Consider the following 15,086-nt stretch of genomic DNA (forward strand, 5'->3'; position numbering starts at 1 on the left):
GGCAGACAGGAGTATATATTGTATATTTAATTATCTACTCTGTCAGGTGTTTGTAATCTAATTTAATAAAGTGTATTTTTATGGAGGTATTTTTTTTTCTGCAGTGATTGATTACAATGCATTTTGTTTGAATCAAAACCATTGATTATCATCAGTAAGTAAGGCTGCATTTGTGATGCGACCCAGCAGTTAAGTTTTTTCTTGATTACTTTAAAGTGCCACTTCGGTGATTTTTAAAATTTATTCTGTAGCTATTCCCTCAGTATATACAAGTTGGCTAGTGTTACCTTGGTTAGTTTTTCTTTTTTATCTGAAACTTCTGGCCTTCTTCTCCTCAGATAATCATGTAATCTCAATTCTGACCAACTCAGATCTACTTAGGCTGGTTGTTACATGGACCCAACTACAGAAACTGCCTAGAGGGGGACACAGGCACTCCTATCACAGTTAGTGATGATGATCACACAGCTCCTGTCACATAGCTATAATGGAGGACATCACAACTAATCCTCCTGACTGTATACTTATGGTTTGCAGCTTATTTGGGTGAATATAGAATGTAATGATAATTAAACTGTCCCATCAGCAGGCAGAAATAGTACAGCCTCTAGCTAATGCTGTGCTAATGCATCATGGGATTGATGTGAAAGTAAACATCTCACCATCAAGATGGTGCCTGATAAGCATCAGACAGGCAGCTGCACTGTGTGGAAGTGGCTGGAATACACAAAGGAGACCTCCAGAGTGTGGCAGGCAATTAGGTGAGGGGGCAGTGATGGAAAAACGTGTTTTCTCATAAGTGGCTCTTTAATGTGACGTTTAGCTCAATGAAAAAAGTTTGGTACCATGTTAGCCAGTAGAGCAAAGTGTGATTGTTCTTAGCAAGAGAAACTTTCAGACTTACTCGGAGTCCTTTATCAAAGCATAGTGAAATGGATCTGAAGAGGCATGCATATTTATACACACATACTTATAACAAGGCACAGACATGGATGTGAATAATGTGCATTTAAAAGAATAATCACTGATAAGGGAGTGAAGGTTTTATGATCCCCGAATTAGTGAATACTACCAGAGAAATACAAACATCTTTAAAAAGTCACTGATAAGGGAGTGAATGTCTTAGGCCGGCTGCACACGGCCGTGACGGTCTCCGCCGCGAAATTCCGCGGCGGAGCCCGTCACGGCGCCCCCCAGGAGACCCCATACTTACCTGCGGATCCAGCCTCCTCGCTCCCGCATGACGCTTCCCCGCCCACCTCCGCCGCATCATGTGACACACCCACCGCGTCACATGACGCGGCGGTGGGCGGGGAAGCGTTCTCACGCTATCTTCCGATGTGCTACAGCGGAAGATAGCGTGAACGGAGGCCTTCCATTGACTGCAATGGAAGCCGTCCGCGCGTACACCCGCAGCAAATAGAGCATGCCGCGGGTGAGGACGGGTGAATTCACGGTGCGGAATTCCGCGGTGGAATTCCGCACCGTAAGCACTGACCTATTAGGTTCAATAGAACCTAATAACTGCGAGCAACGTGGCGGATTTCCGCCGCGAACTACGCAGCGGAAATCCGTTCGTGGGAAGGAGGCCTTATGGTCCCTGAATTAGTGTTAGGAGGTCACCAGCCCTTTGTGTTATCTGTGCTATAGATTTCTCATACTTCCTAGTGAATAATTTAACCCTCTATTAAAAGTGTCAAAAAATATGAATTTATTTTCCCAAATTCTCCTATGGCTTTGTGACTTGAAATTGCCTTTCAGCATCCTAACTTTCATATCTTCTATGTCGTGTTTGACTAGAAAAATGCTCGGCCACAGGTAATTCTGCCTTTCTCTTTGTTTAGCTCAATACACAATTGTAGCTTTAAAAATAGTCACTTTATCCTTACCTGCTGTTGTCTACGATATACTGTACAATTTTATCCAGAACTTTTTCTATCAATGCAGTTCGAACCCATATGTGCTTAAGAGCCTGCGGAGTGAGTGTGACCGTCCTGCTTGTGGTGGAGTTTTGCCTTTTTAAGGAGTCCTGGCCGTTAGAGAAATTCTTCCTAGGAGAAACAGATATTCAAACATATTAACATCTCACACTGTGGATCTAATAAATCTATCCTGATGGTTCGCATTTCACTATACACTAATATATACAACATTTAACAATTTACCTCTATATCCAGTTGTCCTACTAAATGCATTGTAGAAATACAATTATTTAAAGGGTTTTTTAAATAGAATTTTGTAGTTCTAAGGATTATAATATACACATTAACATATTTGCCTAAGGGCTGATTTACACGAGCGTATATTGGCTGGCGTTTTCATAGGTCTGTTGATATACACTACCATCAGAGCAGTCCCCCCTTCCCTCCCCCTCACCGCCTCTCTGCTTCTCTCCTCCCCTCTAATGGGAGTGGGCGGATGGGGGCGGAGCTAAGCTCCCACCCCTCTCCGCCCCTTGTCCATAGCCAGCAATGGGAGTGGGTGGGACAGAGTGAAGCTTAGCTCCACCCCACCCCTCCCTAAAAAATAGTACATGCTGCGATTTTTCATTCTCGCACTATGTAAATTAAGACATTTAAAAAAATAATTTCTTTCACACTTGATTTCTGTGCATCTTGCAACCCACAGAAAATCGTGCATGAAAATACATCTTAGCGGTTTATTCACAGGACCAAATTTGCGCTGTGTATTATGCGTGCAATGGGAGGGGGCGGGATGGGGCAGAACTTAGCTCCGCCCCATCCTGCCCTCCAATTGCAAACAGTGGTGAAGGGCGGAGAGGGGACGGGAGCTCAGTGCACTGCTTCCAGCCCAGCCTGCCTCCTCCCGCTGCAGAAAGGGACACCGTATATCGGCCGGGCGTGAAAACCCGGTCGATATATGGATGTGTGCATAAGTTCTCAATGTGTTATTTTCATATTGTGAGTTTGCTATTGGATGGAACTCACGCATGAAACTCACTGGTGTAAAACACGGACATGTGAACATACCGCAAGGAACCAATGGTTCTAATAGGCGTGCGTTTTTGTGCGCACAATTGTACGCACATAAACACACTCGTCTGAATCCACCTGTAGACACACTAAAGTCAATTTCATTGGACATCTAATGCCTTTCAGCATATATTTGGAGTGTGGGAGCCAACTGGAGTACCTGAAGGAAACCCACACAAACATAGAAATAACATGCAAACTCCATGCAAATGTTGCTCTTCATTGAATTTCAACCCATGACCTTAGTTCTGAAGGGCAACCATGCTGATCACTGAACCCATTAGTCCATGAATAGCACATATTGTAGCGTAACATTCCTACTGCCCTGTCTTTAGATCAAGCCCACCAATAGAGATTATTCTAAGGCCCATCCTTTGTTGATATGCAACTGCACCATATCCTCTCTGGTTACGTTATATGAGGACTAATGAGTTATCTGTAAAACAACCCAAAAATATGATAGACCATTTGAGAAACAATATGTAATACGGTCAGTTAAAGAAGTAGATGTCTTCTGCTAGTCCTCACTTACTCTGAGACTGGGGCCCATTATTATGATGTCGGAGCCAAGACCCAGGGCCAATCTTGGATTTTCTGATCCTCTCTTGAGCCAGTTGGAACTGCATAAAACTCTACACATCTCTTTGCAACCATAGGGATTCAAGACCTGATTTATATTACTGATGTGGCTACAAGTCCAGCACCGCACATCATAGTCCTCTCACATATCTACAGCACATTATAGTTACTACTTATGCTAATTCAATTATAATTAAATTCTGATTGCTTTCCTTTAGATCACATATTGCCGTCTGGGCTTTCATTATCATCACCCCATTCCAGTACTTCCACTAACCTGCAGGCTGTATTGTAGATCTATAGCAAAAATTCAATTAGATTGTGTGATTTTTATGGATAATAATAATACCACTGGCATAACATAACATTCTGATTTAGATTCAATTAAGGACACAAAAACATTTTCCTTGAACTTTTTAAGTGTCCGTTATACCGCTTTCCCATCTATAATTCAGAGGTCACTTACAGCAGCTAATGCACAATAACAACCCTCACGTAATTATGATGTAATACATATGAAGCTGGAATGAGGCAGTGAGTATTATAAGCCTTCGTATTGTTTTAAGATGTGGAAATGAACACTTTCCTTTTCGGTATGCAGATATATTAATTTAATAATATAATTTCCGTTTACTGTTAATGATGACCATAGACAGATACAGCATATGAGCAAGACAAGTGTACAATATGTACAATGCATGTTTTTCATTTTTGCATTGGATATATATAGGCAATAGAGATGAGCGAGCGTACTTGTTAAGGCAAATTACTTGAGCGAGTATCGCCATTTTCGAGTACATGCCTGCTCGTCTGAAAAGATTGGGGTGAGGTTGAGCGGTGAGTTTCAGGAGTGAGCAGGGGGTAGCAGGGGGAGAGAGATCTCCCCGCTGTTCCCCCCCGCCGCTCCCTGAATCTTTTCAGGCAAGCAGGTATGTACTCGAAAATGTCCATACTTGCTCGAGTAATTTCCCTTAACGAGTACGCTCGCTCATGTCTAATAGGCAACTATCTGCAATATCTACCTAATATCATTTAAAACTATTTTGGCGCTACAGCGCTTTTTTATGTTGGGAACCAATGTTTTTCTACACCAATTCCATTTATGTCCAACATAGAATGGTAGAGTTGGACGAGACCTCCAGGGTCATCTGGTCCAACCCCCTGCTCAGTGCAGGATCTATTAAATCATCCCAGACAGATGTCTATCCAGCCTTTGTTTGAACATTTCCATTGAAGGAGAACTCACCACCTCCCATGGTAACCTGTTCCACTCATTGATCACCCTCGCTGTCAGACAGTTTTTTCTAATATCTAATCGGTGTCTCCTCCCTTTCAGTTTCATCCCATTGCTTCTAGTTTTTCCTTGTGCAATAACAATAGGGCTGATCCCTCTGCACTGTGACAGCCCTTCAGATATTTGTAGACAGCTATTAAGTCTCCTCCCAGCCTTCTTTATTGCAAGCTAAACATTCCCAGATCCTTTAACCGTTCCCCATAGAACATGATTTGCAGACCGCTCACCATCTTGGTAACTCTTCTCTGAACTTGCTCCCGTTTGTCTATGTCTTTTTAAAATTGGGGTGCCCAGAACTGGACACAGTATTCCAGATGAGGTCTGACCAAAGAAGAGTAGAGCGAAATAATGACCTCACGTGATCTAGACTCTATGCTTCTCTGAATACATCCCAGAATTGTGGTTGCCTTTTTGGTTGCTGCATCACATTGTTGACTCATGTTCAGTCTATGATCTATTCGTATACCCAAGTCTTTTTCACATGTGCTGCTGCTTAGCCCAATTCCTCCCATTCTGTATGTGCTTTAATTGCATAACATCATATTGTGTTAACAGTTTCTATAGAGTACTATGTATAGTCTGATCATGAAGTATTTCTTCCATCCATCTGTCACCTATTTAATACAAATATGCATTTTTTTAGGAAAAATTAGGAAAAAAAATAAAATAGAGTATGAGTGAGGATTCAGAATACAAAGCATTTGTCTCTCTGTAACCAGGAAGATACAAAAGGTCTGTATAGAGGATGTACAAACAAAACAAAAAGGTATTTTGTATTAAAGATCTGTTAAACTGCTTCATATATTATTTTATATGCAAAAAAAAATTATTCGTTGCAAAGGTAGACTACTCTTTTGAGTGACTTTAAATGGACACTAAATTTTCACACAACTTAGTGCTCATTCATAGTGGCGTATGCAGTTTTGATGTGTGAAAATGTGCACATTTAGGGCGTATTTGGTGTGTATGCGTATTTTGTGTACATAATTACTGTGTTTTTCACACGTGCAAAAAAAAGCAATTTTATTTACACTGTCTCCTGGCTTCATGAGAAAAAACTGAGTGACTATGCATGAAAAACATATTCACAGCTTTTTTTTATGCTTCCATAGGCTTTAATGAGCGATGATGCAATTTCTTTCAAGAGTGTAAAACACGCTCATGAAAGACACATGTCAGAATACATCAATAAAAAGCAATGCTTGTAATATAAAAATATGAATGTAATATGAATGCAAAACACGCTTGTGTGAATGAGCTCTTAAAGTCATCTAACAGTCTACATGTGTATCATCAACTTGTAATATACTTGCCTTAAAAATGTTTTTGTTTTACCATTGAAAGTTTTACCAAGCAAGTCTGAAGTGCTTGCCACTAGTGGTCTCCCTTCCAGCAGCTTTACAATCCACTGCCTGTTGTTAGGCATTCAGCTTCTCTAGTAATAGGGGTATGGAGACACTGCTAGGATGGATGGATGGATGGATGGATGTGTGCAAGTGGTGGTAGTGGTGGGGGGGCTGTGTGTGTGTGTGCGCAGTGATGCGTGCTACTGTAATGTCAGAAGTCCCGGGGGTGGGGTGCAGGGTGCAGGGGGTGCGGTCATATAGACTTGTAGCGGTGGAGTGTGCGGTCACATAGACTTGTAGCGGTGGGGTGTGCAGTCACATAGACTTGTAGCGGTGGGGTGTGCAGTCACATAGACTTGTCGCGGTGGGGTGTGCAGTCACATAGACTTGTCGCGGTGGGGTGTGCGGTAACATAGACTTGTAGCGGTGGAGTGTGCGGTCACATAGACTTGTCGCGGTGGGGTGTGCGGTCACATAGACTTGTGGCGGTGGGGTGTGCGGTCACATAGACTTGTGGCGGTGGGGTGTGCGGTCACATAGACTTGTGGCGGTGGGGTGTGCGGTCACATAGACTTGTCGCGGTGGGGTGTGCGGTCACATAGACTTGTAGCGGTGGAGTGTGCGGTCACATAGACTTGTCGCGGTGGGGTGTGCGGTCACATAGACTTGTAGCGGTGGAGTGTGCCGTCACATAGACTTGTCGCGGTGGGGTGTGCGGTCACATAGACTTGTAGCGGTGGAGTGTGCGGTCACATAGACTTGTCGCGGTGGGGTGTGCGGTCACATAGACTTGTAGCGGTGGAGTGTGCGGTCACATAGACTTGTCGCGGTGGGGTGTGCGGTCACATAGACTTGTAGCGGTGGAGTGTGCGGTCACATAGACTTGTAGCGGTGGGGTGTGCTGTCACATAGACTTGTAGCGGTGGGGTGTGCAGTCACATAGACTTGTCGCGGTGGGGTGTGCAGTCACATAGACTTGTCGCGGTGGGGTGTGCGGTAACATAGACTTGTAGCAGTGGAGTGTGCGGTCACATAGACTTGTCGCGGTGGGGTGTGCGGTCACATAGACTTGTAGCGGTGGAGTGTGCGGTCACATAGACTTGTCGCGGTGGGGTGTGCAGTCACATAGACTTGTAGCGGTGGAGTGTGCGGTCACATAGACTTGTCGCGGTGGGGTGTGCGGTCACATAGACTTGTAGCGGTGGAGTGTGCGGTCACATAGACTTGTGGCGGTGGGGTGTGCGGTCACATAGACTTGTGGCGGTGGGGTGTGCGGTCACATAGACTTGTGGCGGTGGGGTGTGCGGTCACATAGACTTGTCGCGGTGGGGTGTGCGGTCACATAGACTTGTAGCGGTGGAGTGTGCGGTCACATAGACTTGTCGCGGTGGGGTGTGCGGTCACATAGACTTGTAGCGGTGGAGTGTGCGGTCACATAGACTTGTCGCGGTGGGGTGTGCGGTCACATAGACTTGTAGCGGTGGAGTGTGCGGTCACATAGACTTGTAGCGGTGGAGTGTGCGGTCACATAGACTTGTGGCGGTGGGGTGTGCGGTCACATAGACTTGTCGCGGTGGGGTGTGCGGTCACATAGACTTGTAGCAGTGGGGTGTGCGGTCACATAGACTTGTAGCGGTGGAGTGTGCGGTCACATAGACTTGTGGCGGTGGGGTGTGCGGTCACATAGACTTGTAGCGGTGGGGTGTGCGGTCACATAGACTTGTAGCGGTGGGGTGTGCGGTCACATAGACTTGTCGCGGTGGGGTGTCCCGTCACATAGATTTGTAGCTGTGGGGGGGTGGTCTGTCACAGTAATTTGTCACGTGGAGTTGGAGGGGGGCTGTGACAGTAATTTGCCGTGCTGGGGAGGGGGGGTGGGGTAGCGTGGGGCTGTCACAGTAATTTTTCACACGGTATAATCGTGCATGTGCAAGGAGGGGAGGAGGTGAGCTGTGTCTGTTGTGAATGGTGGATCCTGTGTTATCTATATATAGGTATCACTGTACTTGTAGGGGGGAGGGGCAGGGGGTGCTGTTAGTGTACTTGTGTGTGGAAACTGTAAAGGGGGACTCTGTGGGAGAGGTCACAGGGGGGGGCACTGTATAGGGACGCTGTGGATGGGGGGACTGTGGGGGGCAACTTTGGAGTGCACTGGGGGGGTGGCATGTGTAGGGGGGGTACTGTAGAGGGCACTGTGGGGGGAATACTGGGGGGGGCACTGTTGAGGGGGGACTGTGGAGAATGCTGTGGTTGGGGGGAATGAGGGGGGCTACTTTGGAGGGCACTGTATGGGTGACACTGGGGGGCACTGTGGGGGGCATGTGTAGGGGGTACTGTAGAGGGCACTGTTTGTGGCACTGTAGGGGATCATTAGGGGGGCACTGTGGGAGAGTGCACTGTGGGGGGGGGATCATTGTGAGGTGGGGGGGTCGCTGTGGGAGGGGCACTATGAGGGCATGTGAGTGTGGGGAAATGTTTTGTTTTACTTTAGCAGGGTGGGGGAGCAGTAGGTAGTCTTGCAGTGGGGGGCTGCAGGAGAGTTCTCGCTGGGCTCTCCCCAGCCTCTCTCCATTGACTATACACTGTGCTGCTGTTTACACTCATGCCAGGATGTTATCCTGAACCATGAGTGTATAACGCAGTCTCCCCTGGCCACACCCACTCTGATTATAGTATGCAGCAGGGGGCGGGGCCTGGGCGGGGAGACTGTAGAGCAGTTCAATAGAGGTGGGGCGTGTCATGGGCGGGGCTAGGATGCGAGCTGAGGGAGGCCATGAAATCCTGCCTTTTTATGTCTCTTACTACCATCGGGAGCGCGCACACAGAAGAGGGAGAGCGCAGAGCATTGTGGGAAGGCAGCACAGAGGCGCCATCTTTGAAAGCTGCAGTGAAGATCAGATTCTAAGGTAATAAACTGACATTCCAGCTGATCTGCCTGCCGGTTTGAGCCCCTGTATGCTGTCTGTTACTATCCTTACTGAAAGGGAAGCAGCAGCATTATAAAAATGTTTACCCTGTGTGGCCGGACAACCCCTTTAGATATATACCAATTGCCTCTAGATGCTCTCAACCGCCTTGGAGACCAATTAGCCTTTAGAAGACTAGACACACGACCATCTTTACCAAGGGCTCCCAACCACCTCAGAGACCCACTAGCATTTACAAGGCTAGACACACCACCATCTCTTCAGGGATTAACCCCCCACCCTGTCAGAGAAAAAAGGTGACAGACCCAACTACAGATAATGTAAGGGGAAAGTGTTCTTTTTCACCCCCTGCCTTCCTCCTCCAACCAGTTTTGTTACCGACTTCAAGAACCCCCCACAGACACAACAAGCAAGAACGGTCTGACCACCTTAGACCTGCACAGCACCCCATAAAAACAGCGCTCTATTGATTCCTTCTTGGCTCACCAATGACCACATGTCAACACCCATCATGTTGAGATGAACTCCATCACTCCTCAAAAAATCACCCTGTCCAGATTGGTGGTCGATTGTCCAAAATGGTGAACAGCCACGCCGTCATTCCTAGCCACAAAACTCAATCTCCCAATTTAACCGAATCCGGACATTGTTCAATTTCTCCAGCAACCTTGCATTACACAATGACTTACGCAACACAAACTCCAACCATACTACCACCAACCCCGGATAAGACTTCAACACCTCAAAATATCAAACCTAATATGCCGCGAAAACTCCTTCCCAGATCATTACCACTAGAGATGAGCGAGCATGCTCGGTAAGGTGAGTTACTCGAGCGAGCCTTGCTCATCTCGAGTTACTGTCTTCTCCTCTGAGCCTGTTCGGGGGGGTGTCGCGGGTGAGCGGCGGTGCTCACTCATCTCTAATTACCACCAAGGTGTAGCACTACTATATTCAGAATCCTATCTAAACCCACAGAATTTTGAAATTCTTATAACATTCTACATGATGACATACTCCGTAACCCTATCCACCATTTCACTGTCACTTCCTTTGCGAATCTCAACTGTCTACCCTTCGGTCATATGCTAGTCCTTTCAGCTCCCTAATCGACACATGAATGTGCCAAAATCCAGACGAGAGCCAGGCAACGATCTGTAAAAGAAGAAAACTAGAATGGGGAGGGATCAGGAACATTAGGGAAACCAACCCAACCCCAGATTTTATGTCACCAATATAAAATTCAACATTCCTTCTCCCAACATATGACCCTCCTAACCCCTCTTCCTACCCACCTCACAACCACCATCCAATCTATGCCGTCTATAACAACTGCGGTCTAACATAAGATCTATACCTACCTGACTCCTATCTGCCAATCCACCTAATAATCTCTGGGTCCAAACCCTAGTCTGCTGTTTCTGTTGCTGCATCCAGCCTAAAAGAATGGGACTCGAACTTGGAACTGTCAATACTAAAATTCTACAACACTTTCCGAAAAACTGCAATAAACTGGAATCTGGACAAAAAGGACCCATTGATGCAGAAAAAGACTTGCCACCACTCTGTAAAAATCACAATACTCCTCCACCGAACAGGGCATATTCGTGACCTCTGTACTTGGCCGATGACAATCTTCTTTCCCTTTCCTGCCTGATCCATCTTGGACCGGCGTATACTGACTTCCACTCGCCCCCGTGACTTGGTCACGGCTGCCTCTTGTTCATACGATTTTTGGCAGCACCCGTATGAAGGAGCCCCTAAGCTGGCCTAAGTGTTCCAAGTTTCAGCATATCCTTGACAAAGGGCATTAGCCTGAAACACTGCAACTGTGTACTTAGTGTGAACATCTTGACTGTTCCAATAAACCTTATGAACAATTAAAAATCCTTGATTGTGTGCTGTCCAACTATTTACTTTTTACACCGAAGACTTTTTACCAACTATCTCTTGAGATACAAATTTTAGTTTTTAAGTTTGGACCAAGCTTTTAATCCATACTAAGGTTTCGTTAGTTCCACTACTTCTCAGTGAATTTCCAACTGATTGGGGACACACATTCTATAGCTTCAGTGGATTAAAAATAGTTCTGCTTCACTTCTATGTATATAATATGCAGTTATGTGTTAAATATCATCCAATTAGACACTACTATTGACAGTTCCAGTGTCCATCTGTAGAATACTGCTTCATATTTTCATGTTATGATTAGTTTAATCCACCATAATATTGATGGATGAACATAGTAGTTTCGTGGACTACTTCATGTCTAGCAGTATATTAGGGGAAGTTTCCTCTTTTCACCATTCAAACCAATTATTATGAAAAGTTTTACCAAACTTCAATAAACACAATGAAGTCTTAATAGAATTGCAAATAAGGATTCATAACCATTCCTTGTTACCACCGAGTGACCACTACACCCGGCCTCCATCAAGATTGATTTCCAGGCTAATAAGGCATTTCTTCCAAACAACATTCATTTATTTCAATATCCTCTCTCACTAGACAGGAAAGTATATTAATAATGTCTAGCCACATTTGGAAAGTCTGTATTAATAATTTAATTTCTAAAACTATATTCCAAGGGCTTAAGCATTATTCATACCGATATGTCATACGTCAGTGGTTAATGAAATAGAACAATTATATTTTAGCGTGTCCAGGAATATTTTAATAGTGAAAGTTGAAGTGAAACTTTAAAAAATTCAGTAGAATAGACACACTTAAAGCGAACCTCTCATGTTGAATATGCAGTTCTATCTGCAGAATGATATAGAGCAGATCTTATACATGTTTTTGTAGGGATGTTTTTTAGTATAAACAGACATTTATTGAGTTATTTTCTACTCTTTCTGGTCTTTAGAGCATAGTAACATAGTATGTAAGGCCGAAGGAAGACAATGTCCATCTAGTTCAGCCTGTTTATCTTCCTATGTTGTTGATCCAGAGGAAGGCAAAAAAACCAAGAGGCAGAAGCCAATTAGCCCTTTTGGGGGAAAATTGCTTCCCGACTCCCTACTGGCAATCAGACTAATCCCTGGATCAACCCCTAATAGTTCCTACCTGCCTGTATACCCAGATTAACAATTAACCTAAGATTTATATCCTGTAATATCCTTCAACTTTAGAAAGACATCAAGTCCCCTTTTAAACTCCTTTATGGATTTTGCCGTCACCACTTCCTCAGGCAGATAGTTCCACAGTCTCACTGCTCTTACAGTATAGAACCCTTTTCTGTGTTGGCGATGAAACCTGCTTTCTTCCAGACGTAGCGGATGCCCTCTTGTTACAGTCGCAGTCCTTGGTATAAACAGATCATGGGAGAGATCCTTATAACGTCCCCTCATGTATTTATACATAGTCATTTGATCACCCCTTAGCCGTCTTTTTTCCAGGGTAAATAACCCCAATTTGGATAGCCTCTCTGGGTATTCCAGCCCCTTTATTCCATGTATTAGTTTAGTTGCCCTTCTTTGAACCCCCTTAAGCACTGTAACATCTTTCCTGAGCACCGGTGACCAGAACTGTACACAGTATTCCATGTGAGGCCTGACAAGTGCCTTATATAGTGGCAGGATAATGTTCTCATCCTTCGCCCCTATACCTCTTTTAAATGCACCACAAGACTTTACTAGCTTTTGCAGGATCTGACTGGCATTGGTTACTCCAGTTTAATCTACAATCCACTGGTACCCCCAGGTCTTTTTTCATCTCACATTTGCCGAGCAGTACTCCATTTAGTGTATAGTGGTGACATCCATTTCTCCTGCCCATGTGTATAACCTTACATTTATCAACATTGAACTTCATTTGCCATTTTTCTGCCCAAGCCCCTAGCTTATCTATGTCTTTTTGCAGCCATACATTGTCCTCCGTTGCATTGATTATATTGTATAATTTTGTGTCATCTGCAAATATTGATATTTTACTGTACAGTCCCTCTATCAGGTCGTTGATAAATATATTGAACAGAATTGGGCCTAATACTGAACCCTGTGGCACCCCGCTAGCGACGGTGGCCCAATCTGAGTATGAACCATTTATTACCACCCTCTGCTTTTTATCTCTGAGCCAATTCTTTACCCAGATACACACGTTTTCTCCCAATCTGAGCTGTCTCATTTTGTATATTAACCTATTATGCGGCACAGTGTCAAATGCTTTAGAGAAGTCCAAATATACGAGATCAATAGACTCTCCCAGGTCCAGCCTAGAGCTTACTTCATTGTAAAAGCTGATCAGATTGGTCTGATACGATCGACCCTTCATGAATCCATGCTGGTGAGGAGTTATTCCGTTGTTCTTCTTGAGGTATTCTTCGATGGCGTCTCTTAGAAAACCCTCGAATATTTTTCCAGTTACTGAAGTGAGACTTACCGGCCTGTAGTTACCAGGCTCATTTTTGGACCCCTTTTTGTAAATTGGAACCACGTTGACAATGCACCAATCCAGTGGTACAACCCCGGTCTTGATAGTATCCATAAATATTAGATATAGCGGCCTAGCTATCTCATCACTTAGTTCCCTTAGTACCCTTGGGTGTATTCCATCTGGGCCTGGCGATTTATTGATTTTAATCTTCTTTAACCGGTTCCGCACTTCCTCCTGCGTTAGGTATGAGATATTTTGTGAGGGGTTGATTTTGGTCCCCTGCATCTCATGTGGTATTTCCTTTTCGTTCATGAATATGCTTGAAAAGAAACTATTTAATAGGTTTGCCTTCTCTCCATCATCTTCAATGATTTCTTCTGCATTGTTTGTTAAACGGCTGGTGCAAATCCTTTTGCTGTTAATATAGTTTAAAAATAGTTTCGGGTTGTTTTTGCTCTCTTTGGCGATCAGTCTTTCAGCCTCCTCCTTAGCAATTTTGATCTTATATTTGCTTATTTTGTTTTTTTCCCTGTACGATTTTAGCGCTTCTTCGCTACCTTCTTGCTTTAGTAGTTTGAACGCTTTTTTTTTTGTTTATTGCCCCCCTTACAGTCTTGTCGAGCCACAATGGTTTCCTTTTACTTGAAGTTCTTGTATTTTTAAAGGGAATGAACTGGCAACTGGCAACACTGAGAGCCATTGACACCATGGAAAGGAGTTTGGTGCTCACTGAGCAGGCGCTCGCTGGGGTAGAGGCGGGGGCGGATGGTAGTACGGAAGAACAGGGGAAGCAGGCAGTAAGCTGGGTGACAGATAGAAGGAGGGGTAGAGGGAAGAGAATCAGGGAGGCTAGTCCTGAACTGGCACAACCCAACAAGTTTGCAAAGTTGGCAGATGAGGCGGATGTCATTACAGAGCCAGCACCGCTGCAGCACGACATGCCCTCTGAACGCCAGGGAGATGACTGCTCCAGTGAGATGGGGACAAAGATCGTACAAAGATCGCAAGGTATTCCCTATCCACAGGTGGGGGTTCTGTGTTCGCTTTCCTTCTTACTGTGGGCTTAATATAGCCCTTGTAGCGAGGGGGAAGCTGAATGGAGCATTGGTCACACAAGCACGCTGCTTCACTCATTTTCAATGGGACTGCTGTAGATAGCTGATTGGCAAGCGGCCGAATATTTCTGTCAGCCCCATTGAAATGAATGGAGCATTGACCAAGCATGCTTGTCCAGCACTCCATTCATTCTGATATCACTGTGGAATAAGACAGACAGAGGGGGACATGGAAGTCCCTTTTTTCGAGATTAGCAGGGTTCTCAGCAGTGAGACCCCCACCAATAACCAAATTATGCACTATTCTGTGGGTAGTGACTATTTTGTGATTCTTGTACAATCCTTTAATTTTCAGTGGGCAGACCTAATCAGTGATTGATAGCTATATCAGTATGGACAGGCTCACACAGCGCATGAAGACCCGCTATGTCACTGACCGATTTGGCTTTGGGCTATTCCTCAGGCTGCACCTAGAGAACCTCTGGTATTTACTCTTTAATCCCTTTTTAAGAGATATG

At 44.8% G+C, this 15,086-nt stretch overlaps 1 protein-coding gene across 1 annotated transcript in view; it reads right to left on the bottom strand.

The window, feature by feature from the left end:
* SGSM2 (small G protein signaling modulator 2) overlaps window positions 1-15,086 on the bottom strand; it is a 328,957-nt gene that overhangs the window by 110,279 nt on the left and 203,592 nt on the right. Inside the window, exon 4 of the mRNA XM_066598602.1 lies at window positions 1,890-2,051. Within this exon, the coding sequence (XP_066454699.1) occupies window positions 1,890-2,051 (162 nt within the window). The remainder of the gene's footprint in view (window positions 1-1,889; window positions 2,052-15,086) is intronic.

Source organism: Eleutherodactylus coqui, chromosome 4 (assembly GCF_035609145.1).
Source record: "Eleutherodactylus coqui strain aEleCoq1 chromosome 4, aEleCoq1.hap1, whole genome shotgun sequence".
Lineage (NCBI taxonomy): Eukaryota > Metazoa > Chordata > Amphibia > Anura > Eleutherodactylidae > Eleutherodactylus > Eleutherodactylus coqui.